The sequence below is a fragment of the Myotis lucifugus genome, unplaced genomic scaffold, assembly GCF_000147115.1.
Source record: "Myotis lucifugus unplaced genomic scaffold, Myoluc2.0 scaffold_394, whole genome shotgun sequence".
NCBI lineage: Eukaryota > Metazoa > Chordata > Mammalia > Chiroptera > Vespertilionidae > Myotis > Myotis lucifugus.
In genome coordinates, this window is record NW_005871442.1 from 312,815 (window position 1) to 339,558 (window position 26,744).

Below are 26,744 nucleotides of genomic sequence, written 5' to 3' on the forward strand. Positions count from 1 at the left end.
ATCCTGCCACAGAACACCTCCTGTAGGCAGTGCTGTCCCTGGGCCCCCATGACCGGCTCCTGTAGAAGGGTGAGCCCGGGCTGTATGTGCCTTCAGCCTGATTTCCACGGTTATTCTGAGGTTGTCCATCCCCCTGGCTTCAGGAAGTCTGGCCCTGTGCCTTGGCCCTAAATGTATTTGGCTGAGAGCTCGTGGGGGCTGGCTCTCCCCTACAGCTGTGATGCACGGACCACTGAGACCCACCAACAAGAAAAGCAGAGTATGAACCTCTTTGCAAGGCCAGTGGAGCTCAAGTGCAAAGAAATATACAAAAGGGGTTCTGGCTGAGTAGAGGGGGACCCCCTGGTAATAGGGACACTAAAACTGCTCTCTGAATGGGGCATCAGGGGAAGATTTGCCTCCTGAGTACACACCTTGGAAGGATAAAGAACTAAGTTATTGTGTTCCAATGTCAGCTACCCTCTGGGGCAGGTGGGCAGGGCAGTGTGGTGGGTGGGGGCTGGGAGGATGGGAACAAGGAGCAGCCAAGGCTCCCTCTCCTCCACTGGCCCCAGAGGGAAAACTATTGTGATCACTGGCAATGGGTAGAACCACCAGGGGCATGACATTAGCTAAGGAGATGGTGAGTCATTGGGTCCCAGTGCTCTATGTTGTGACAAGGGAACACCAACCTACTTTCCCATCAAGATGGAAAACACAAAGGAGATTCCCACAGCCCAGGAAGGGTCCCAGGATGAAGAGCATGAGTCTGCCTGCTGCAGAGGGTGGGTGGGTCAGACCATGGATGGCACCCTGGTCCTCCCCTCCCCCTTCCCCCGTGTCCTCGCTCACCAACACCCCCTCAGTCAATGGCAGAGGAGGCAGCATCCGGACAGAAAAACCCACTGGTGGGTCCTAGCACGGGAGGTCTCACAGTAGGTCTTACCCGGCTGCGCTGTGGCCTGCGTTTGATGGGGAGTGGGGGTGGGGGCAGAGGGGGAGGAGAGCGGGGAGCTTTACTCACAGGGTTCGGATCTTCGGCATGTGGTTGAAGCTGGTGACCAGGATGCGGCTGATGTTGTTGTTGTTGAGGGTGCTGCGGAGATGGAGGAAAAAGGGACATGGTCAGCAGGGGCGGCCTGAGGGGTACTGCGACTCGTGAAGGTGGGGAGGGAAGGATGTGACTGCAAGAGGGACCAAGGATCCCTAGCCGGGGCAGTGGGTGGGGCAGCCAGAGACAGGCAGATGGCTCTCCCTATGATTAGGGAATCCGTGACCCCTCCTCCCCTCTGCTGCCCACTCAGTACTTACTGGCCCACCTGGAGCAATAGTATTGCTTCCTGAAACTGGACTAGGTGCTGGGTGCCCCATGACAACAGCTCTCATTCCCACACCTACAACACCAGCTGGTCTCTCTGCCCTCATCTTAGAGCAGGGTGGGGGAACATCCAGCCCTCGGGCCGCAGAAGGCCCGAGAAATCATTTGGTCTGGCCCTGCTAAGGCAACTACAGGCGGGACTTGAAATTCAATAAATCTAGGAGCTTTGTCCATAGCAACATACATTTATATTAAGTGAATTATATTAAGGGAATGATGCTATAAATATCCAAATGGCCCTTGGCAGAAAAAAGGTTCCCCACTCCTGTTTTACAGAGAAGGAAACAGATTTATGTCGCTCAGTAACACACAGCCCTACAAGGGAGGCATTCCCCTCGTGTGAGAGACGAGGGGGCTGAGCTACATACAGAAAGGTAGGCCGGCTTCCCAGGGACCCTGGCTGCTAAGCTCTGGAGAAGGGACTTGAACCCAGCGCCATCTGCTGCAGACCCCTCGCGCTGACCCGTGCACCCACTGCCTCAAAGGATGCCACGTGGAGAGGTTATCCTGACTCCTCAAGCTCCTCTTATCCATCATAAGTGAGTCTGAGAGGCCAGGGGCTAGGTCTCCTCTTCCTGTGCGTGTCCATGCCGTGGCTGGCAACTCCAACAGCAGGACATTCGCACTGACTGGGTTCTTTGTAAGTGAAAGGTAAGAGAGAGATGTGAGCTCCACAGATGGGTCAGCATGAAATGAGGCTGCCAGAGAATGAAATCGGGCTGGAGGCACGTATGGCCGGGCTGGCCCTTCTACCGGAGCCTGTCGTAGAGGCCCAGGGACAGCACGGACAAGGCACTGCCTGCAGAAAGTGTCCTGTGGCAGGGCCGCCAGGTGTGTTTAGCCTCGGGCTCTTGGTAAGCACACGATCTTCCTCTTATAATGCCCTCTAGCATTCTCTCTCGCGCGCATTACTTCCGCCCCATGCCCCGATCCACACATGGCTCGAACTGCATCTTATATACCCTAGTTGTGTGGTCTTGGGCAGATGATCAGCATCTCTTACCCACAGGTCTTCATCAGCAGACCTTAGTGGAGAGAATCTGGTCCTGCCTGGTCATTCCTTCCACCCCCACCCCCTTGCCCCCCAGAAATAGAAACAGCTTTGTCCAGCACACTACGGTCCCCATACCCGCCCCACCCAAGGGGCCCTGCACAGACCCCTTTCCCAGTCCCCGGTGACTGAGCTCACAGCAGGATCCCAGTGATCCATCCCCCTGGCTTCAGGCTGTTCCTCAATCCCCCCCCCCCCCCGCCCCCTTCATACTTGGCCTGTGTTTGGCCGATAAGGCCAGGGGGCAGTCTGTTTACACAAAGGCACAGAACCGCATACTTTTCCTCCCCTCCCTCCCATATTTATTATGTACCTACCGTGTGTCTGGCATTATTTTAGGCGCATCACATGGTCAAAAGGAATGAACAGACCTGCTTGGCCCACTCTGCAACTCTAATAACGTGCCAGTGCAAACACTTGGCCTTTTATGAAGTCAAACCCACAGAGCTGCATGTTTTCCGTGGCTTATCTTTTCCGTGAGCAAGTGTGTGAGTCCATCCCATCTCCACCCACTCAGGAAGCCTTCAGAGCATCTCATCAGACAGGGCTGGAGACCCTGCCACTCCCATCTGACCGGTGCTCTGGCCTCCGCAGGGAGTTTCCTGGGGGTGGGAACTATGCCCCCCAACCCCTCTCCACCGGGTTAGAAACGCCTTAAATGGCACCTTCGTTTCCCCTTCTCTCCATCCCAGAGTTCCAGCGCCACTACCAGCTACAGTCTGAGCATCCTCCGTACTCTCGGAGGCAAAAGCAAGACCCTTTGGCAGAGAAGTGGCTTCCTTCCGGCCCGGCCCAGCCGCTCAGCGCCGCTGAGTTCACAGCCAGCCCTAATTTAGCAGGACAGACGTGCAGTTATACGCAGGGCTTCGACTAACTGCGTCCGGCAGCGATGACTTATTAATGTATTACTACACTGATATTTAAATGCGAGCCGTAATGAGGGCTATAAAACATTTATAAAACATTTACGATGATAGCAATTATTCCAGGACCAAGATGACTAAACACAGTGTTCAGACTTCCATGAGGCTGGCCAGCCCGGGTGGCGGAGGGTCGGTCACCTCTTAGATGTGGATCTCCAGGGCAGCTGGAGTTTCTGCTTCCCTAATAAACACAGATTTATTTGATTTCCAGCCTTGGCGGCCATGGCCTGTGCAGGGAGCTCTGTGCTCCGTTTGGCTCGGGTGCCCCTGCCTAAGCAGCTGGCATCTGAAGGAGGCGTCGTGGTCCAGCACAGCGGAGCGGAGCGGTGAGCATGGCCTCGAACGCCCAGGCCTGGGTTAGGCTCTGGCTCTGCCACCTGTAGCCTGTGCAGCCCGTTCCCTTAACCCTATTAGGTCTCCTCCTTTATGACGTGGAGATAATCACAACAGCACTGGCTGCATACAGCCTGAGTGGTGATTAAAGGATATGATACTAATAACTGTCCGTATGGGCTGAGGGCTTATTGCATGCCAGGCCGGCGCTGGGCTACGGGCTCTGGCTGCGCCATCTCACTTAACCTTTCCCCCACCCTATGAGGCAGGCACTCTGTCATCATCTCTGTTTCCTAGATGAAGCAAGCAGTGGTACCAGGACATGAGTCCAGACAAGCCTGACGCCTCTATGTGTTGTCTACTGCTGCCGGAACAGGTTACCAATAATTTAGTGGCTTAAAACAACACAGATTTAATCGTTATAGTCTGGAGGTCAGACGTCTCAAATGCGTCCAAGGGACTGCGTTTTTTTCCAGGAGCATCAGGAAGAGAAAATTTTGCAGTCTGTACAGGCCACCCACATTCCCCAGTGCGGGGCCCCTTCCCCGAGCCATTCAACATCTCCTACTGTTCACTATGACCTCCTGCTTCTCTCTAAGGAAGACCCTTGTGATGCAGGGCAGTTGGAGCCTAAACGGGTAATCCAGGCCCACCTCCCCCTCAGGAGGCTCCATCCCATCTGCCAAGTCCCTTGCATCACAAGTCCCTGGGATCAGACAGGGACATCTCTGGGGGAGCATTATCGGCCGACCCCAATGCCCTTAAGATCGGCACGGAAAGCACGCTGGGTAGCACACTGCCGGGCACAGAGGTAATGTTATAACATTAGCCGTTATTACTGTAGCGTGTTTAGTCCTTTACAGTTTACAACGCACTTTCACCTTCATCGCCTTTGACGCCGGCAGCTATGCTCCCACTTTACAGATGAGCAGATTGAGGCCACGAGGCAAGGGACTGACGCAGGGCAGCACGTGAGCTGCCGCAGGATTCGGCCCTGCTGCTCTCTTTACACCCCAGTTCCTCCCCACCTGCCCACGCCTCCTGCTTGCAGGGCGGGCTTGTTTCTCCAGCAGGGCTGTTCTCTGTCTCTCCACCAGGGACCCAAAGCTGGAGAGAACCGCACAAGCCTCCCACCGCCTCTCCTATCAACTGCCTTAACAATTAACCGGCAGAAAAAGAAAGGGGTCTGACAGTGACCCGCCCCCACTGGATGGCTGGTTCGGGCTGAGCCGTCCTGGCCTCATCGGCGTCACCCTATTTACCTCCCCGTCCGGGTCGAGTTTTTCCAGTTCCAGCGTCTGGTTTCACCCTCCCTACTCTGCTCCGGGGAGCTACTCTGACAAGATATGCTTTAACCCAAGTCATAGGCTTTCCCCCAAGTAAATGCTTTCGATTCAGCATTTTTCAAGTTCAGAGTCAAATTAATTATATGAAACTTTAGGACTGTACTGGCCTCCCTTTTTGCACCATCACAAGCTACTGAATGGGCAGTTCAGTATGAAGTGGAAATAAGGTGCTTCCCCCAACAGGATTTCAAAGACAGGCCCCCTACCGCCCACTGTCTCCCGTAGAATCCTTCCCCACGATAAACTCTCTTTACACTGAGACTGAGGTGGACCAGAGACTGTCTTGTTTCTCTCCTGTCTGGTCAGACGTGGAGCATACATGCGTCATGGAGAGGGATTGTTTTCCTTAATAGAGTGACCCTTCTGGACAATGCTACTGCTACCAAAGGCTCCCGCTCTTGGCTCTGAGCGCTAGAAAGAGGGTGTTCCGCGTTCTTTCAGGGCCCGAGGGGATGAGTGAACGTACCATCGCTTCTCCGGTGCACACATTAAACCTTAACACCTAAAGAATATATGCTTCCCTGTGCCCCTCAGTGAAAGGCTGGGTCCTGCGGCAGGACAAGGCCCCCAGGGGTGGCGGATGGTGAGGGAGTGGCACACATGCTAGCCTGTCCAGGGCTTGGCCAGCTCCAGCCCCCAGGCCAAATCTCATCGTCCACGGCCTGTTTTTGTAAATAAAGTTTTACCCTCTTGCTTACGTACCATCTAACGCTGCTTTCATGTCACATGGCTGAGTGGTTGCTACAGAGACCGTATGGCCTGGAAGCCTAAACGAGTTGCTGTCTATACGGACAGCGTTCCTTGACCTCTGGCCGCTCGCTCTGGGCAGAGCTCCTCCCGCCCCAGCCAGCGACGCACTGCAATGGGCCGGGCCAGTCACCTGGGAAGAAGGTCTCCCTGCGCCCAGACCTGCAAGGCTGATGGAATAGGAGCGTGGCAGGCCCTGCTCAGGGACAGGCTGGGGCACCCACCTTGGGCTGGTGCAGAATGAACGTGGGCCGTGGGTCCCAAAGTGTGGTGCTAGGCCCCCCCCCAGACCCACTGGATCAGAAGCTCGGGGAGTGTGGGGGTGGGCGCCTTCTGTGTTTTAAGGGACCCTGCAGAGGAGTCCCAGGCCAGCTCGAGTTGGAAACTACTGACAGAGGGAAGAGCGAAGAACAGCCTTGAGTTGAATGTGGAGGCAGCGTACAGGCGGCCCACTGGCTGCCTCTGGGACCAAGGCCTCTGTGGGGAGGACAGTGTTTTCTGCTCAGAAAGAGGCCCGAGCTCTGAAACATGCTCAGCCCTCCAAGCAGGTGTCTGTCGCCCTTGGAGAGCCCAGCGTGGCGTCTGCCCCAGCTCCCCTCTGCTCTCTGCTGAGTGGTGAGGTGTGGCCCTCCCCTGGCCCCTCCAGAGACCTACCTCGGATCTGGAGGCCCTGCGTCCAGCTGCAGCCACGCCACCCTGGCAACCTTAATAGGCTGACATTTCCCTCTGTCTCCTCCAATTAGGCCTTCGCTTGATCACTGTGCCTCCCTGGCTCTGGGCGTAATCTGCGTGTCGTGTGTCCATAACACTATGTAATTGCTCTAACGCAGCAGCATTATCTGTGAGCATGCATCGCCTAATTGCAAAGCCAGGCATCCACAGTGAGTGCCTCGGCCATCTCCCCGGCTGCCAACCTCCCTGGGGGCGCTCTGGGAACCCCTCTTCTTGCCTCTGTTCGGGTGAGGATCCAGACGCCCTGGCCCATCATCCCTACCTCAAGGCTGGTTACTCCTTAAGTCTAGACAAATACTGTGGTTCCCTCAACGCTGCCCAGGAAGGAGACTCCCGGTGAGTCATCGGCAGCTATGGCAACAGGATGTCCTGGTTTGTCCTCACACCTGTGGGCACCCAGTGGCCAGTCCTCTAAGCCCAGACCTAAGTGCTTCTGAGAGTGCCGGTGCTGAAGGCACGAGGCCGAGCACTTTCCCACGTTGTCTCATCTAATTCTCTAACCGTCCCGAGACACCACTGCCATTTCATTTTGGACCCTAGAGGGACCAGCGCACTCTACCCGATCACACGTCTAGAGAGAGCGAAGCCAATATTCAAAGCGGGACACGAATGACCATTACACAAACCGCCTCTTATAGGACTGTCGTAGGACAGACGTCGCTGTCCGATTCCCACGTCTCCCACGGTGGAGGCGAGTCACACAGGTGAGCGGTGGACTCGGCCTTCATTGCCTTCGAGGTGGCAGGGACCAGGGACCCTGGTGCTCACCTCTCTGTTGAGGCTGCTCAGAGCAGCAGCAATGCTGACCCTCCTCTGGTCGGGGAACAGAGTGCGCTCAGCACAGAGAGCGAGGGCAGCGTGGAGGTGGCACGGGGAGAGCGGGCGATTGGGTCTGGAAGCCTTCTATGGTCAAGGCTTGGCTACCGAGTCCAAGTGTTGCCCAAAGCTGCCCTTGCTGTTGGCACGGCTGACGGAATTGTCAGGAATACCAAGAAGCCCCGAGAGTCCAGTTCCTTAAGCAAAGCTCATCTCCTGTCTGCGTGGAGCAGGCAACGAGTCCCTGCGGCTGATGGGGAGGAGGGATGAGAGACGGCGGGAGGGAGGAGAAGAGGGGCGGAGGCCACCTGCCCTGCATCACCTGCTCTCCTGGCCCATCCTGGGTGCTGCCTGTTCCTCACTGCCGTCATCTCCCCGCGGACCGTTTAAATTAAAGCTCATAACCATTGTGTGGGCATATAATGAAAGCAACTGATGCTGCACTGATTAGCCCATTACTCTCCACTGTTAGAAAACAGTGATCTCACAAGGGGCCTCACTCACTGACGTATAGCAGTCGGCCTCCCATTTGACACCTCAAATTAGCAGCCAAAGCAATAACAGCTGGGGTTTTTGTCTCAATATTTGTACCCGACTCCAAAGCGATTTGGCACCGGGGTGAGCATTATTTTTAAACACAGCGCTCTCACCGCCAAGTAACATTTTAAATGGTCTCCAGGTGTCATGTAAAACCTACAGAAAGGAATAAAAACAGTCCACTGCCAATCTGGGCCCTTGATGCCATGGATGCTTAGCAGAAGGGCCTGTCTTTGGTTCTCCCTTCATTGTACACTCACGTTGTGACAGACAGAAACTCCGCCCAGCAGAGCCTCGCTGTGAGAGAACAACAGGGAAAAGATGCCTCCAAACTAATTGTAAACCACGTGAGTTTAAAAAGGGAGAGATGCCTTTTCAGATCCCGCCGTTGCTCAGAGAGATGCTGGTCGTGTAAGTCTATACGATGCTCTGTGCTTGTGGCCCCTGGATGCTGAGGAGCTCTTACTCATGTGTTGAGAACATCACAGGAGACGCCTGCGGAGGGCCAGCGTACCTGCAAAGTGTACCTTACCCGACAACACCAACGAGATGGCCTAGTCTCCTAATTCTATTTCATCTTCTATAAACTGAGGGCCTGGACAGGCAGTCTCATCTGCTACCATTATTTAGAAACCAGGCAGCTACCGGGGTGCCTGGAAACAGACAATTTCCACTTCCGCTGCACTGGGTGTCTAGCCCCGTGAGAGGAAGAAGGGGAAAGTGTTTACTCAGCTGCGTGCACACTAGAGGGACGGAGTGCACACCTGTTCTGCCCCTGGGTTGGCACATAGGACGACTCCATGAATATATACTGAGTGGATGAGTGAGTTTCAAAATGTGAAGGGTCCTGCTTTTGGCATCTTTTGATAAAACACACTTCCACTCTGAACAGCCTCCTGGGCTGACCTGGGAGTCACGAACTCAGGTGCCTATGGGAACGAGGTGTGACAGTTACGAACTCAATTGCCTACGGGAGCCAGGCTTGACCTCTGAGTCTGTAAGTGGGCTGCGTGGGGCTGCAGCCGCCACCACTCCATGACACGATAGTCACTTCTCGTGTCCAAGGATCGCTGCTACGCCGGGACGTGGGTGCGAGGCTGCCAGCTGTTCCCTTTTGTTTAAAGAGAAAGCCAGGCATCTAGAGGCTTTATGTGAAGTCTCCTGCTTTTTTTGTACTGGTGAACCGTAGGAACAGAAGTCCACATGGAACATACCTGGGGCTGGATCTGGCTTGCAGATGCCCGTTTTCGGTCTCTAAACCAGACAGATTAATTTAATAATTTGAGTCAGATATATACATTTGACACACACATATATATCGCATGATATATATGTATCAAATATGAGTTTAGCGTATATGTATATAATGGAAGAACATTAATGGCATTACGGTGACGTGGTTAAGCCTCTGTCCCACATGCATCTCCTGACGGGCAGTCACTAGCTGAGAGACTTTCTATTCCAATGAACTCCCTTTAACTGGTTGAAACTTATTCAATGCTTTCTTCCCCCACACATCATTACTTGAGGACAAGTCCCTGAAGAAGTTTCTGTTTATGGGCAAAACTATGTTCCTCCTGGCAGGTGTAACCCCGCCTGTTTTCTGCCCGCTACTCATCGGTTCCGTGGCTAAACATACCGGTCCGTTCTCATGTAGAGTTCGGAACTGAGCCACTTCAGACCTGTTAGCAGAAACACTGCACAAGATGCATGAGGCTCAGTTCCTGGGCTGGATGCCGGGTGGTCCTACTTTTACCCTCTGATAGTTGTAAGGGGGCGGCGGCTCTCTCAGGGAGCTGGCTGCAACTTACACCTGGGCCTGTGGGGCTCAAAGATGGGCAGGGGTACCCAGTGTTTCCTCGCTGGGCTCTGGTCACCACCAGGTGCCAGGACCAGTGACGGGGAAACCCACCTCTTTCCAGATTGCTCTCCACCAGACAGAAATCTATTGGGGTCCTGGGGCAATTAGCCCCTAATCAGTGGCCGCCTGATGGGAAGGCCCTCATGCTGAATGCAAAATGTTCCTTCTGGCAAAATGCTGGAGGCGGAGGGATGGTGGGAAGTCAGGACATACAGGCCAGCTTCATTCACTTTTGTTTCCTTCCTGCTAACACAGGAGGGAGGGAGGTGGCCATCTAGAGCACTGGATAAAGAGTCCACAGACCCATCTCTGGGCCTAATTCTTCTGTGAAACTTCCCTGTGGTTGTGGGCAAGTCACCTAACCTTTCTGAGTGACTTTCTTTCCCTTAAAATGAGGCGGTGGGGCCGGCTGACCCCTGGGCCTTTCCAGCCTACAGTTCCCCTCTCCCGTTCCAACTGGGCTGGTGCTGACTCTGAGATGCCACATCTGGAGCAGGAGCAGCCTTCTCGACAGCAGTGGAATGGATGTGGACACCCAGGTCTGTATAAAGACAGCACATCTGGCCAAACTCAAAGCCGCCCCCGCCCCCCCTCCCCCCCGCCCCAGTTGAACAAAGTTACAGGGTTGGCTCTTTTTCTTCCTTTGTGCAGACACCTGGCTCCGCTGCTGGGGGGTTAACGGGCCTGCTCCCCTAACCGGCTGCCACATCTCCAGCTCACATACGGAGAAGCGACGGGTCCAGACATGGGGGCGACTCTCCTACCTGCTGACTTTGTGGAGCCATTTCCAGGGCCAAGAGAAGCGAGTAACGGGGACCAGGAAACATTCACGCCGAGAGGGTTTACTCTGGTGGAGACGGCTTTACAATCATACTCCTGGCTTTCCATGAAAGTGCGTCTTTTGGGGGAATAAGATCCAGATGTTTAAATTAAGATAAAGGGCAGAGTGTAGTGTGAGGGGGAGGGAGTGGCAGATATTCCAAAGTATTTAGTTTCAGAAAATACACTGTTTAAACATGGTGCTTCTTAACGAATGGGACGTGACCGCGGAGAGTGGGAGCAGGGCCGGCGAAAGCGGGCCTGGTGGGAGCCGTGGCGATCCGAGGGGCACACCCTGCCCAGATGGGGTACCCGCCACGCAGCTGTAAACCCCGCTGTGCAACAAGTGGCCATGAGCCAAAGGTGGCGATTTAAAATTAAACAAATTAAAATGCAGTAAGATGAAAACTTCCGTCTCTCATTTGCTCTAGCCACGTTCCAGGTGCTCGAGAGGCCGTGGGCCTTGCTGCACCGTGGATGCGCAGGTGCCAGCCACCGTCGCCAGCAGTGGCCCAATACAGAGCGCTGCTCTGGACCATCCTGGCCACCTGCGGGCCAAACCACTTCCGGAACTCACGCAGAGTTGAACGCAGAGACTTTTACATATAATCACCAGAGTTTTAAACATTGGCAACTAATTACTATTATTTTTTTAAAAAAACACTGGAAAGACCAAAACAAAACAAAACAAAAAATCAAATCCCACATCTGCAGGGTTCATTCAACCTAAGGGCGGATAGTTGGGGTCCTCTCATTAGTTATATGTGGAAGGAGAACGGGGTGTCTAGAGTGTCTGCAACGATCCCAGATATAACCCGGGAGAAGCGGAATCCTACTCCCTCCGTCCCTCCTCCTCACCACCCTTGCTCCTGAGTGTCCTCGCAGACGGGACACGGCAGCTCGGGGAAGGGTCGGAGCGGTGCTCGGATTCTCCCAGCTCTGCCTCTTCAGGGCCTCCCCGGGCAGGAGTTCCTAGGATCTTGGCTTTCCAGACCCAGTTCTGCAGAGTCAGGGACTCCTGGCCACAGGAAGCCGAGCCATCCAGGAGGTCACGGTTTGATTCCTGATGGACGTGGCAGCAGCAACAACAGGCAGGTTTGGCTCTTCGTAGGGCTCATGGCCCCCGGTCTGGAGACCCATGAGAGCCAGGAGATGAGGGCGGATCAAGGAGCCAGGTGCTCCCTGAACCTGCTCGCATATTGGCACCAGAGCTGGCAGCAGAGGACGGAGAAAGGGCACAGGCTGACCATCGGCCAGGAGCACGTTTCCCACCGGGTGCAGCAGCTCCGTTTTGGGGTGAACTGATCCCCATATGCATTCGGCAGCTCTGCGGCATTTCCCCACTGGCCTCCTTACCTCTCGCTGAGAGAAACCCCCCTGGAATCTTTTTACAAAGATGCAGAGCTATTCCCCCATTTCGTTTGAGGCGGGACACAGCAAACCACAAGGCTGCTCCCCAACCTAGTTTGCCAAGCCAGGACGTCAGCCCAGAAACCTGGAGGCTGGAGTCCGTGGCCCCTGGGCCGTCTGTTGCCCGATTCCACCTAAATGCCATTCATGGGAAGTTGGTAACGGGAGTCCTACCGATTCAAGAGCCTCTGCTGGTGAAGAACAGTCCAGTGACCTTTGCCACAGCCTCTTAACCCACGAATTCACAGGACACATCCATTTTGAGACTAAACTAGCCTTCAGTTAACAGGAAAAGGAAATCAAACGGAAACCACTAGGTGCTCCCATATCCTAGTTACCGGAACTATTCAAGTGCTACTTATTTAAATGGGAAAAATTATCTTACATTTTTCTTAAGCTGATGTTCTCAAAACCAAGCTAGTCATTTTAAGAACATGACTATGATCGCCCAGTGGCTCAGTGGTTGAGCGTCAACCTGTGAACCAGGAGGTCACGGTTTGATTCCCAGTCAGGGCACATGCCTGGGTTGTGGGCTCAATCACCACTAGGGGGCATGCAGGAGGCAGCTGATAGATGATTTTCCCTTTCCCTTCCTCTCTGAAATCAATAATATCTATCTATCTATATCTATCTATCTATCTATCTATCTATCTATCTATCTATCTAAAACATGTGACTATGATCGAACTTCGAGCCTGGGTGACTGAAGGAGGGGTGTGGTGTAGCACAAGCAAACCTTCATAGGACACCCAGTTCCTTTCCTAGTATTCTGGGGGCCCAACGGAAGTGATCAGTGCTTTCCACAATGTTCCATTTTAATCCCAATTACCTGAACAAATCACAATTTGCAGCATAGCTCCAAAAAAAAAATCATGTTCTGGAGATATTTTAAGACTTTCATTAAGCCACGACAGTTTTATATTCAAAGCTATGTCATGACTAAACACTCTGATTCCAGAGTCTGTTAAAAAAATAAAATACTTGCATCTCCCAGAGAAACCGAGGTGAAACATTCTGTAAATAAATGAAAAAGAGTCTTGTCTGTTCGAAAACATCAATTTTCACCAAGGCTGTAATTTGCTCATTGTTAATAAGAAAAAAAAAATCACCATTTAACTGGAAGAATAAAAAACCAGAGGTAACATGAGAAATCTTCTGTTCCAGTAAAATACTACATTGTTCAATATTTGAGATAATTCTTAGCTCTGTTCAGGGCCAACACGTAGCAGAAAATCTAGAGACGGGGCAAAGTGGGCATGCATTTGGTTAATTAATTCCTACTCAATGTGGTCCCGTGTCCTTTGACTTCCTGCTCTGTGCCAGGCTTGTGCCAGGTACGGAGATAAGGTGGCAGAACAGGGCAGGGCTGCTTTTCAACTGCACTTGTTATGAGAGGCCTGATTGGGTGTCTGTGACTTGCCAGACACACACCTGTGGTGTCTCCTTTAACCGGCATCGCAAGCCTGGTACACAGCTTCTGTATTACAATACGGAAATGAACCCCTCGCACCACCCAGCCTGGTGAAGCTGGAGGGCGGCCCATCCGAGGGGAGGACTCTGACACCCCCATGCTCCGCTGTGGCCTCGCACCTCCATGTGTGGGTGGTTCTGTGGACTTGGATGTGGTGCCGATTAAGTGGAGGTCACAGGATTAGTTCTGAGGGCCCTGTGGGTCAGAATCATTTTTCAAAAAGAAAAACGATTGGTCCTGAATTATTCTGAGCATTTACTACACTTGTTTCTCTGGGGTGCATTTTGGAATAAATTTTTCAATTTTCACTTTTTCGTAGCAGAGTGGTTAGGAGCCGGGGCTCACGGACCGGGCAGAGTGGGACTGGATGGAAAAGCAGCCCCCGTGCAGGGTCGCTCCGGGCAAGTCCTCCAGCTTCCCCAGCCTCAGCTTCCTCCTGGGGAAAGTGAGGTGAACAAGAGCCACGCCGTGAGGTTGTGGCGAGGATGTACGTAAAACGCTCCATTCTAATATCATAGTGCCTAGGAGATAGCACATGCAAATTACGCAGGCGAGAGCAGTAGCTGCGGTACTTATAATGCCGACACTAATAATTATCTAGTATCGCTGTACTGCAGCAGTCCCCTCTTAGCCACAGTTTTGCTTTCTGTGGTTTGTTACCTGTGGTCGAGCATGGTCCAAAAATGTTAAATGGAAAATCCATAAACAAACAATACAATAAACAATTCATAAGTTTTAAACTGCGTGCCGCTGTGAGTAGCATGATGAAATCTCGCGCCGTCCCACTCCGTCCCACTCAGGATGGAATCACCCTGTGTCCCGCGTACCTATGCCGCACACCCTACCTGACATCAGTCACTTATCAGACCGACTGTCCTGGGATCGCGTGCTTGTGTTCAAGTCACCCTTATTTTACTTAGTAATGGCCTCAAAGCGCAAGAGTAGGGATGCCGGCAATTCAGAAATGCAGGAGAGAAGCTGTAAAGTGCTTCCTGTAACTGGAAAGGTGGAAGTTCTTGACATAATGAGAGAATTTTTAAAAAATCGTGTCCTGAGATTGCTAAAACCTATGGTAAGAACTTCTATCCATGAAACTGAAGAAGGAAAATGAAATTCGAGCTAGTTCTGTTGTCACACCTCAAACTGCCAATGTTACAGCCACAGTGAGTGGTAAGTGCTTAGTTAAGGTGGAGAAGGCATTAAACCCTCGGGTGGAAGACGAGCAGAAACCGTGTTCTGATCGATGGCGACGTGGTGCCCCAGAAGCACTGAGCCTACAGGAAGACGTCAGCACGGGGTCCCCCGACATGAGTGCCCACATTCACATAACGGCTATTACTGCTCAGTTATAATTGTTCTGTTTCATGATTAGTTAGTTAATCTCTAACTGTGCCTCATTCATAACTTACACTGGGAATAGGTGCCCCGTGGGTGGGGGGCTACTGCATGGGATATGCTATCCTACTACTGTTCATCCAGCATCTAGTTCCACATCTACGGGAAGCTCAGCTGAAGCAGAGAACAGCCGCCACCTGCCTCAAGCTCCGGGCTTTCTGAACTGGACTGACAATGTCTATGAGTGTCCCTACGGCCAGTGCCCAGCACCCCTGAGCCAGGACCGCACCCCACACTAGGAGAGTGAGCACACCCCGACCTGGGCATCAGGACTGTTGCCAATTTCTTCCCATTGACTCCTTCTTATACCAGCAAAGAACGCTCTTCTCCATTCTTCTGTGTTTACCAGTGGGGCCCAGGGCCGGGCCATGTCGTGCCCGCCCGAATGTGGGTGAATTAGAACTACCCTAAAAGTCTGATTGATTCCACCACTGCCTTAACTCTTGAATCTCTGAATGTGGGCTGAGAGGGGGCTCAGTGCACAGGCTGACACAGGAGTCTGGGGAGCAAGAAACTGGGCGGTGGGTGTTCATCTACTTCTCAGTATTTGCACAACCCCAATCAGAACTGATTTACAATCAAAGGGACTAGGAGGCTAGTTCAACTCTCAAGAACTTCCTGGAAGATGGTGCATGAAGACCTTGCTTGCTTCTGTGGGGTCCTTGCTCAGTCTGGGAGTCCTGGACTCCATGCCCCTTAGCTGCGTGTCCGTGCGCACTCAGCAGTTCTGGTGACCTCCGGCCCAGCGAGTCTGACCCGCCAGAGCACCTGCCCGCCCTCTGAGAGCTCTCCTGTCCCTGGCGCCTGGCGCTAGACTAGCTTTGGGGTGTCCGCACTTCCATGGATTACAGCAGAGTCTGCCTGAGCTGGCAGCAACCCAAAGGAGTGGAGGCCAGTGGGAAAGGGGCAGCCACACCCCATGCGAGGCGGGCTTGTGCACCCAGCCACACCGACCATCGCGATGCAGGAATGAGCTCAGGGCTGCCAATGCTTCTGGTTGCTAAAAGCCCAAGCTGGAATTTTATGAAAAATACAATATATTTTAAGTATGAAATGCCCTCTTCCATTGTTAAAGAACACGTTACGAGATTAAGTAAAACTCATCCATAGATGCAATATGGTCTGCTGTCTAGTTCCAGAGAGAGAGCTGAAAGCAGGACCTGGGATCAAAGTCTGCCCTCCCTCAACCTCCAAAATAGGAGAGGCCACTGAAGGACGGGCTAGAAAGACAACTGCACTCAGGGTCCCCGTGTCACCAGGGGTTTCTCCCAAAGGGCCCAACTGCAGGAGGTGCCCATGTGGGCAAAGGACATGGGGCCCGGGGCCTGGAGACCCAGGTGCCAGCCTCGTGCCAGCCTCGTTGCTACCACCAACTTGTCCTTGGCATCCCCTGGCCAGAGCCGAGGTGCGAAATGCTAGGAGGCCTCGGCTCACTGTCGCCCGGCCTTGCTCTGGGCCTCTCTGTCCCTTTTCTCTACAGACACCAAGGCCAGCCTAGAGTAATGTCACCGAATTTTCATGGATTACAGCAGGGCTGCCTGAGCTGGCAGCAACCCAAAGGAACAGAGGCCTTGGTAATGACATAAATGGGAGCAAGGCCTTCCAAACGGCACCCCTGGTTATCTGCAGACCCGAGGATCCGCACGCAGTTTGCTGGGCCTGGGTTCTCTCCGGGCAAACCCCTCACCGGGAGGTGACAGCCTTTCAGGACGTGTCTGCTGATCTTCTGATTTGCTACATGCAGTCAGGAGACAATATCTGAAAATCTTTTCTCTCCTCCCGTAATACTATTGAAAAAATTAATTAACTATCTTATTCATTAGGTCTTCTCATTTTTGTTTCATTTGTCCATACTCTTAATTTTTTCTTTTTCATTAAACGTTTTTCTAACCTGGGCAGGGAAGAGCCTGGTATAATTGGTGAGTTGCCCGCCCATTCTCAATCTCGCTAGCAGGGACCAGAAACCCACGGTTCAGAGCACGACCAGCAAGGATTCCTGCCCGAAGGGGCTGGAGATGCAGTCTTGGTGTACTCGACGGCCGTATACACATGCCTTAGAGCAGCGGTTCTCAACCTGTGAGTTGCCAACCTGTGGTCGACCCTTTCACAGGGTCGCCTAAGACCATCGGAAAACACATATGTAATTACATATTGTTTTTGTGATTAATCACTATGCTTTAATTATGTTCAATTTGTAACAATGAAAATACAACCTGCATATCAGATATTTACATTATGATTCATAACAGTAGCAAAATTACAGTTATGAAGTAGCAACGAAAATAATTTTATGGTTGGGGGTCACCACAACATGAGGAACTGTACTAAAGGGTCGCGGCATTAGGAAGGTTGAGCACCACTGCCTTAGAGAAAGCCGAGATGTGAGTCGCCAAATGGATAGAACAGGTGGAAATGAAAGGGCAGTGAGTGATGTGGGTAATAGAAGGGCGTCGGACCCACGGGAAACAGGCCCCTCCATGAAGAACCTTAAGTGCCATACAGGAAGTTGGGGCTGTGTTTTGGGGCAGTTTGGAGAATAGGGCCCCCAAACCGTTGGGTGCCAAAGTCAATTGGCGGCATCCAGTAGTGAGACTACATCGTCCCTGGGACTAGAATGTAAGTCAGTGAAAAGTGGGATTATTTTCTTTCCCTGGTGAGTTTGATTCATCTTCAACTTTGCGGGGACCCCTAAACTGGGGGGAGGGGATGACAATTCTGCAGGCTTGTGGGAAGCGCCTGCATTCTCCTCACCAGGATTTTGAGTCCTGGGTCGCCTGCCTGGCTCGGTTTTCGGGGCCAGCTCACACTACCCATGGCGCATGGCGGCCATGCTTCAGGGGAGCCAACCCTAGGAGAGCCCTGGCGACACAGCTCAGAGGGGCAGCTGGTAGGATGCTGGTCACTTGGACTCTGTTGCTGCTGGGCGGGCAGTTCCCTGGCTTCCCTGACATGGGCTATTCCTCTGTACAAGGCGGGCGGCGATAGCAGCAGCTTCCCAGCAGGTTTGTGAGGATGCAGAGAGCTCACGGGTTAAAGCACTGGTTGTGTTATGTGTTGGGGATGGGGAACTGCCCGAATGTCAGCTCCAATCACTAGCACTGGGATTCCTCCCCTGTGGGGGCTCGGACCTCGAGAAGTGTTGCCTACACCAGTGGTCGGCAAATTGTGGCTCTCGAGCCACATGCAGCTCTTTGGCTCCTTGAGTGTGGCCACGAAGTTTCAATCTCACTGTATGCACGCCCGCATGTGGTATTTTGTTGAAGAGCCACACTCAAGGGCCGCAGTTTGCCGACCACTGGCCTACACTATGCTTTTCCTTTTAGCCCCCTTCCTGGCTACCTGACTCCTTCCCTTTGTCCTCCATGCCCGGTGCTGGGCATCCCCCACTGGGCATGCGCCATAAATGCGGACAAGGTGGGCAGAGTTCAGTCTTTTCCAACCTGTACCCCTGCCGCTCCCCTCACTGCAAAGAGTGGTTCCTGTCGACTCGCCTCCCAAGTTCTCATTCCCTGGAACAGGGGAAACCCACCTCGGTCTAGATCAGCCGTGGGCAAACTACGGCCCGTGGGCCAGATCCGGCCCGTTTGAAATGAGTAAAACTAAAAAAAAAAAAAAAAGACCGTACCCTTTTATGTAATGATGTTTACTTTGAATTTATATTAGTTCACACAAACACTCCATCCATGCTTTTGTTCCAGCCCTCTGGTCCAGTTTAAGAACCCATTGTGGCCCTCGAGTCAAAAAGTTTGCCCACCCCTGGTCTAGATGGAAAGAAGTCCTATGGCATTTCCCTCACAGTGAGGACGAGTCACGGTGTGATCCCGCGTGAATATTTCCACTAGTGCAGCTGACCCTTGAACGACACAGGTTTGAACTGGGCAGGTCCGCTGACCCAGGGATTCTCTTCACTAAATACCTGTACTGTTTCCCATCTGAGGTTGGGAGTCTGTGGACGTGGAGGGCCAATGTATGCATTGCTCTACACCATTTATACAGGGGACTTGAGCATCCATGGATTTGGGTATCTGTGGGGGGCCCTGGAACCAATCCTCTGAGAGACGATTTAAGTTTTGGGGGGAGTCCAAAGTTATATGCAGATTTTTGACTGTGGGCAGGGGGGAGGGGGAGTCAGCACCCCTAACGCCCATGTTGTTCAAAGGTCAACTGTAGGTGAGATCCACAGACTTCCCTTGAGTTAATTTTGAGAGCTTTCCACGAGGTCACCCCGAGTCTTTCCTTGTTTTGTACTTCATGCTGCACAACATCAGAGAGAAGACACACCTGAAAGACTGCATCTTGTCTCTTAATGTGCAGATGTTACAGCTGCAGGTGCTGAAAGATGACCTTCCCAGGGACAGCGGGCTTCGAACTCCATCCCCTCTCTCTGCATCTCTGAGGAATTTACTAAGTTAACGCACGATGCCCTCCCTTAGTTCCTATTTATGTCGTTGTCAAGATTCTTTATGGTGCCAAGTTGTGATTACAGGGAAGTATTACAAAATGTCGATGCCTAGCTGAGATTTGGGAGGTCTGGGGGTGGGGAGGGGAGGTCCTTTAGATGGAGATGTCAGCTTCAGCCAGTTTCAGAATAGCTCCCCACTAAGATGGATGGTTCCAGAGCTGAGTGCCTCTGCTGGAGATTAGAAACCCGTGGACTCACTGATGATGATTAATTTTAAGTACTTAGCCACGTGAAGCCAAATGAGCGTGTCTTTAAAACAAAGCTATTGATCTGGCTTTGTTTGGAATCGCAAAGATAAACTAATCAGATCCTGCGGGCTCTGCAATGACGGGGAAAGAGAACTTTTCATCACAGGCTTGTAAGCTTCCAGTGTGAGAGACCCGGTGTGCCTGGATACTAGCGTTTCCGAGTGCAATTGCCCCCTGGATGGGGATGGGGCATGGTCCGGAGAAAGTGAGGGGCCTGGAAGAAACACTATTTGGGGAGCCCTTCCTATGAAATAGATAAGGCGCCTCTTCTTAACGTGCAGAAAACAGGCTCAGAGAGGCTCAGTAATCTGGCCAAAGTCCCACTGAGTCCCGGCTTCCACACCCAGGTGTGTCTGATTGTCAGACTGCCCCCCTCCCCCCGCCTTCCTGGTGAGGAGACCCCGCCACGCCTTGTAGAGGTCTCCCAGCTGCTCCGTGGCAACTGGTGACTTCCATTTCCTGATCTCTTCCCAAGGAATTTCCTCATCCTTCCCAAGAATAGGGTGCTATGCTCCTAGCGGCCCTCTGTACAGAGGCTTTCTTTCAGGCAGGGAGAATCGTGCCCACCCTTCTCAGCTCCGGCCTCTTGATAAGAGAAGCCCTGGATGTCTACATTTGGGCACATGCGTTGGTTGCGGGTTCCGGGGTCAGAGTGTGGTGAGGAGGCACCACCCCTGTCAGGAGTGAGCGCCTCCTGCCCTGGCTGAGGGCCTGCCCCCTCGGTGCTGGGATGCTCGGCTTTCATCAGTCCCAGCGCTGGCAGCAGCAGCTCCCCTCTATTTCCCGTGATTCCTCTTGGAATCACCTTCCTCGCATGCAACGTGGAGAGGCTCTCTCCAGCCCATTGCTGTCTGCGGGGCCAGGTGCCAGGGGAAGGGACAGGGAGCCCTTCACTCCTTCTTTTATGTGTAAAGGGACATTTTAAAATATTCACTCGTGTATTTGTCTGACATTTATTCATTCCCCTGGAAGTCAGAGCTATGCGACCTGGTGACTAAGTAACTTCGTATTTTCAGGGATGCTCAACAGACCCCACACTTAGCATTCTCTGGGTGGGACTGTACCATCAGAACTATTTTTAGAACCAGGCAATTATAGAACTTGGAAAGGAGAAGGGACCCCCAAGATAGAGCAACCAACCCCTTCATTTCCCAAATGAGAAAACTTAGGCTCTGAGTGCGGGAGGGACTTGCCCAAGGTCACGCAGCTAATTAGGGGCTGAGTGGGGACCGGACCCCGCATCTCCTGACACGAGTTCTGCTGGGCTTTCCTGCCTTCCTCTCCAGCATCCCCCAAACCAGGGACGGCTGGAAGTGTAGCTGGGGTGAGTGCGATCAGAATGTTTTCTCACACAATTCAACTTTAGTGTGAATGACCCGAGATGACTCCTGGCTGACTCCCTTCCCCTCGTTGCCCTCCCCTCCCATAAGTCAGGTTTCCTTACAGACCCATTTGAAAATCTGGAACCCAGAAAGGCAGCTCCATGCTTCCAGATAAAGTATACAGAGTGGGGTTCTGGGAGGTGTCCACTTCCTCTCATCCTCCTCTCCCCCCCACACTTAAGGTCGCTGCTTAAAGTTTGGATTTGTACCTGAGGCGAGAGCCCAGGAGCCAAGGCAATGGCTTGACTTGACCTGCTGTCTGGCCTCCCCCAGTCCTGCGCCCAGATCCCTTTCGGATTTTGGGTGATTGCCCTGACCCCTGGTGCTACCCTCTCTGGTCTCCCAGACCTGTAACCTGCCTCCTGCGTGCCCACACTCAAGACAGGCTCCCCGCGACCGCGCTGGCAGGGGCTGGGGGCTACTCCAGCCCATCTGTTTTGCCCAGCAACAAACACCGTGGGAACAGTGGGGAGAAAGGGCTCGGCTGAGACTTCATTAGCAGGAGCCCCAGTTTGCGGGAGGTGGGAAATCACACTTTGCTGCCTGCGAACACTTTGGCCAAGGTGAGCCGGAGGGATCTCCCGGTGCCCGATGTTAATAGCACTGCAGCAGCGGCCCCAGAAACGCACCCGCACGGAACCCCCTGCACACGCACTCCCCCTGTTTCCTCCTCGCCCGGACACGCACACGCACACCAGGCAGCGGCCGCACAATCAACTCACAGGATCTCCAAATCGCGCAGCGCTCGGAAGGCTCCATCTTCAATGCAGCTGATGTGGTTGTTGTCCAGTTGCCTGTGGAAAAGCAAGGGAGAGCGTGAAGGCTGAGTGCGGGCAGCGCCGAGGAGCAGCCGGCCGGCGTCCCCGGTCGCCGAGCGCCGGTCCCTCCACCCCTCGCAGGCTCTGCTCGTCCCCGCCAGGAGCTCCCGCAGAGCCAGCCCGTCTGCCAGGCTGCTCCGTCTCCTCTCTGACTGTCTGAGAGAACTACACAGACGAGCGCACCAAAGGCTGTCAGGTCTCAGTAAATATTAATTGCGCATTTTTTTTTAGGCAGAAGGGAGTAATTTCATTACATTAGGGCATCCAATCCATTACGAGCTCTTACCGTCATGTCACTGAAACAATTTCATTAAGCTAAAGGCCTGTAAATCATTGGAGGTCACTGCTCTGCCCTCCGAGACCTCCCAGAATGCTTTCTTCCCTTTCTCCCGCGCCCTGTCTCCTTTTACTGGAAGTGGCAGTCTCTGACACAGCGCTAAATCTCAAGGCTTTATCTGCCCATGAGCGGCGAGGGTGCATGGGGAATATACCGATTCCAAATTAGACTCAACTAATCTAATTTTATAGTCTTTTTATTATTCTAAGCACCAAATGTCTGTGGTGGTTTGATGCCTCTGTGCTTTGTTACGGGGCCCATCTGGTAGGTCATTCTATGGAAGCATTTTCTGACTAACTACAGATTCCCTCAAACTGCACCAACCATCATCAGCATTAAGGCAATCCACTGATGGAGGCACTCCTGGTGGGGGGAGAAAAGGGAATATCGTCACTGCCTTCAAGACGGGCCACTTACATTTAAATTGGGGAGAATTAAATGCACCTATTTTAGGACTCGGTTTTCATTTCCCTTTCCATCCTCTGAGCATGAAAATCATGTCTTTGAAAAAGATGCCTCGACTAACAGACAGTCTAGTTGGGACTGAGGTATTTTAGTTGAGAGCCAGCAAACAGATACCATTATCTCTGAATCAAAATGCCTCTGATGCGTGGGGATATTTACCGTGACCACGTTCCAACTTAGATATCATGCATTAGATGACTCATGTGATTTCTAAAAAAAAGATGTTATACAGAAAGTGGTTATTGGCACCAGGTTGTCGATGGTAGTTTGTGTGCAGAACACATCGTGGTTTTGGGGAGCAAGGGGATGGCCCAAAGAAGTAGGGCTGTCCCGAAAAACTCCCTCACAGACTCTTTTTTCTTTCCTTTGTCTCAGGAAAGATCAGCCCCTCTCAGGGGAGGGATCTCCGGGGCTGCGATTTTCATTTGTAACTTGTGCTAATCTCTCCCAAGTCAACTCTCTGCAAAGGACGCGTCCAAGCGACACTGGGCCACCCTCATGGAGCGTTTCACGTTCTGCTAAAGGCGGGATTAAAATTAAAACACTATGATGATTGGGAAAGTATAGATGTGGGGCTGTGCGATGAACAGGAGTGAGTACACGTAATGAGAGCGATTAGTGCATCCCGGCAGATGGGTTCCACGCGATACACCGAGGAGCTAAACCATCTCAGATGCTCATAATACAAGACACCAGCCACCCAGAATTTAAACGTAAACAGGAAATGGGCGTCTCAAGGAGCAGAGGCACTTTTTAGGGCTTTAGGTCGACCAGTTCTACATGTGGTGGTCTAAGCCCTTGCTGCTGCCTCCTTCCTGGGATCCCAGAGCTCCCTCTGCCCCCACTCTCCTGAGCCTCCCGAACAGGAGTTTATGAGCGCCCTTCCACAGGTTTCCGTAAGTGTCGCCGCCGATTCCCTGCACAAGGTCTGTTAAGGGAGCCTACCTAGTACTGCTGCCTGGCTTCCGGATTTATCATCAGTTGAAAGGCCGATGAATCAACAACCGCTGCCCCACGCCAAGGCCACCGGACCTTACCCAGCAGAAATGCAATGGAGTTGGCTTTTGGCTCCAAGAAATGACTCAATGAACATGCTGAACTCGGCAAAAACGGCACCCTCCTCCTAAGTAGAAAAGTCCCTAAATCACCAGGCGGGGAAGTCCGGGGCAGTGCCGAGAGAGGGCAGTTTGTGGTGCTGTCCACTTTTGTGAAGACATTTTAGCAAGGGCCCTGCTATTAGAATAGTCTTTATTTGCTGGATTTGTGAAGAATTTTCTATTCTTTTTCTTTTAGGGAGCACTAGAGACCAAACGGGATACTTTAGATCAACGGTTCTCAACCTGTGGGTCGAGACTCCTTTGGGGGTCGAACGACCCTTTCACAGGGGTCGCCTAAGACCATCAGAAAACACATCTATAATTACATATTGTTTTTGTGATTAATCACTATGCTTTAATTATGTTCAATTTGTAACAATGAAATTGGGGGTCACCACAACATGAGGAACTGTATTAAAGGGTTGCGGCATTAGGAAGGTTGAGAACCACTGCATTAGATGTATAGAATTTTACATGGAAAGAATGCAGTCTGCAGGGAAGAGGTGAAAGGACAGAGAGAGAGAGAGAGAGAGAGAGAGAGGGAGAGAGAGAGAGAAAGAGAGAGAGAGAGAGAAGTGGTAGAAAGAGATTATAAAGGGTATAGGGAAAGGTGGTGTGGAAAAGATTTTTAAAAAGCCACTGCTCAGTGTCCCATGGGGCTCCTCCAACCCAGGACCCTGACGTGGTGGGGACAGCGTCTGAGAGGACCCTGATCACTGCAGGGCTAAGCGCAGAGATGCCCAGTGTATCAGCACTTCCATGATGTTTAAATATTTTCAGTGGGTGTACCAGGTGACGCCTAGTTGTTTATTAGTAACGTGAAAACCAAGCTTTAATATAAGCACCTCTGAGGGTGTATTTTATAGATCAAATTAGAACATACAAAGCATGTCAAAATTTAAAATATTTATGTTTAAGTGTGCTTTTCCAGAAGATATTTATTTATTATAATCAAGATGGTCTCCTTTCCTTCTGACCAGATAAACTAGACCGGGCTCTGTGGTCAGATTCATTCCCAAGACGGGTGGGGCATTATGCGAGTCTACAGGGTACAGGGCTGACGAGGGTCCCGCGGGGCCAACGGAAACCTCCATCGCGTCACCTCCCAACTGTTAGATGAATCCAGGGCACGAAGCACCTGGGTGTTTGTAAAAAGCCATGCATGGTTTTGCCCCCAATGCCGCTATTTCCTGCAAAGGAGCCAGGTCCCTCAACAAAGTAAGCACACACTGCTCCCGGCAAGGTGTCTTTTTCTTTCCATAGCACATCCCAGACCCACAGAAGTTGGCCCCGAAGCACAGGAGAGGGGAGGCGACATAAAGCAAGCCTGGCGTGTCTGTGAGAGGCAGGGAGTGAGGGCTGCTGCACACACACAACCTTCCGGAGCCCAGGCCAAAGCATTGGACTTCGCAGTGTGCTTCTGGGGGTGGGTGGAGGCCTCCCATGTGTGTTCTAAGCTCTCGGGTCAGAGGTCCCTAAAGTGCTTTTTCAAAGGTCCTCTCCAAAACACATCAAAACAGCCCACCAGCCACTCACACAGAACCCGTTACTCAAGAGGCCTGTTCAAAGGGGGCCTGGGCGGTCTTAGGAGGCTTGATGGCGCCCTGTCCGTTCTCCTCGGCCGTAAGTGCATTCCACACGGCTGCTGCTCCGTTCTCCTTAACACACAAATCACCGACACCAGTGCCCAGCCCGGTGCGGGGAAGTCACCGCTGGTCACGGTGGCTGGGGAACGAATTCTCCGTGGAAAGGGTGGCAGGGCTGGGTCCAGGTAGGGGAGAGAGCTCCCCGCCATGGACCACACTGCGGGCTGTGACCCTGGAGCCCCCTCAGGACTAACAGGCAATGACCCCGCAACGGCCTCTACCACCACCCGGGGTGCTGCCTGTCTGCCACGCAGACGCCTGCTGGGGAGCACGTGGGAGGACACCTGGGATAAAGTAAGATTTCCACGGGCTCAGGGTGAAGGTGAGGAGCGGGAAGGCCGGGGAGGGAGGGCAGGCTGGCTATTTTTTGGAGGCAACTTTGCCCGCCGCTTTACACAGAATACTCAGTGATTTACACTCTCCTGCCTGTGAATAAGCCCAGAAGCCCCAAAACGCTCTCGATATTAAATTAACTGCTCTAATTTCCCTGGGCAGCTCGGATTTCGGCAAACAATGTGAGAGCTAAAATGATGCCGCAGTCCATTTAGAAAGGGATCCTCAGACAAGAGCTAAAGGCAGACTCCCCGAGAGGAGCTTCCCGGCTACTGTATTTTTATTCTCTGAGAATATAAACAAGTCAGAAAGGAAAGCCAGCGTGAGCGAGGACTCAAAATAAACTCCACACACAGCGGACAGGGAGACAGCGCTTCAGTAAGAATTCCCTTTCATACACGCACCGCTACCAAGACGCCTCTCTTTGTATCACAATTTCAAATTCCATAACTGAGGCAGCACAGGCCTATCTAAATCCTTTAAAGGGGGCTTTAAGAAACCCGATTACAAGATTCAGAGCAATCCGCCCATCTCTAAACCACCACCACCACAAGAAAAAAAGAAAGAAAGAAAGAAAGAAAGAAAGAAAGAAAGAAAGAAAGAAAGAAAGAAAGAAAGAAAGAAAGGAAGAAAGAAAACTGCAGGGTTTCAACGACGCATTTGAGGTCCCATGAGAAATACCTTGAAAACAGAAATCTCTACAAACAGGCTTTGAAGATCTGAAAAAACGTAGAATTCCAAGCTAGTTATCTACGTGCAAGGTCTACCTCCCGGAGCACATCCATCCAAATGCTTGCTTCTCATCCAGATGCTCTGGGCCCCTGAGCATCTCGGCCCATGGATGGTTAACCTTCCCAAGTCCAGGGCAGCCTTTCTCTCTGGGACGGCAGCTAGAGTCGCTGCGGCCCTTTCATGCTAACTCAGAGAAGTAGCTAAGGTTCAGCACCCTTTGGAGTTAAAAGGTTTGCTAATTTCTGAGCAAAATTACACAAAATGCACAAAATAAGTGGGAGGACTTCTGCAATGAAATTCACAAGGGAAACCTTACTGGAAATTGAGAGCAAGTCCGTGGTCTCGGAATCTAACGATGAATTAACCCACGCGAGCCACGGCAATAGTCTCATTAGAGGTTCACCCAGTGTTAGGTACCCGGGATGG

The 26,744-nt window shown here is 52.3% G+C and overlaps 1 protein-coding gene across 1 annotated transcript in view; it reads right to left on the reverse strand.

Moving 5' to 3' along the window:
• SLIT3 (slit guidance ligand 3) overlaps positions 1-26,744 on the reverse strand; it is a 481,227-nt gene that overhangs the window by 101,149 nt on the left and 353,334 nt on the right. Inside the window, 2 exon segments of the mRNA XM_023743480.1 lie at positions 1,004-1,075; positions 21,613-21,684. Of these exon segments, the coding sequence (XP_023599248.1) occupies positions 1,004-1,075; positions 21,613-21,684 (144 nt within the window).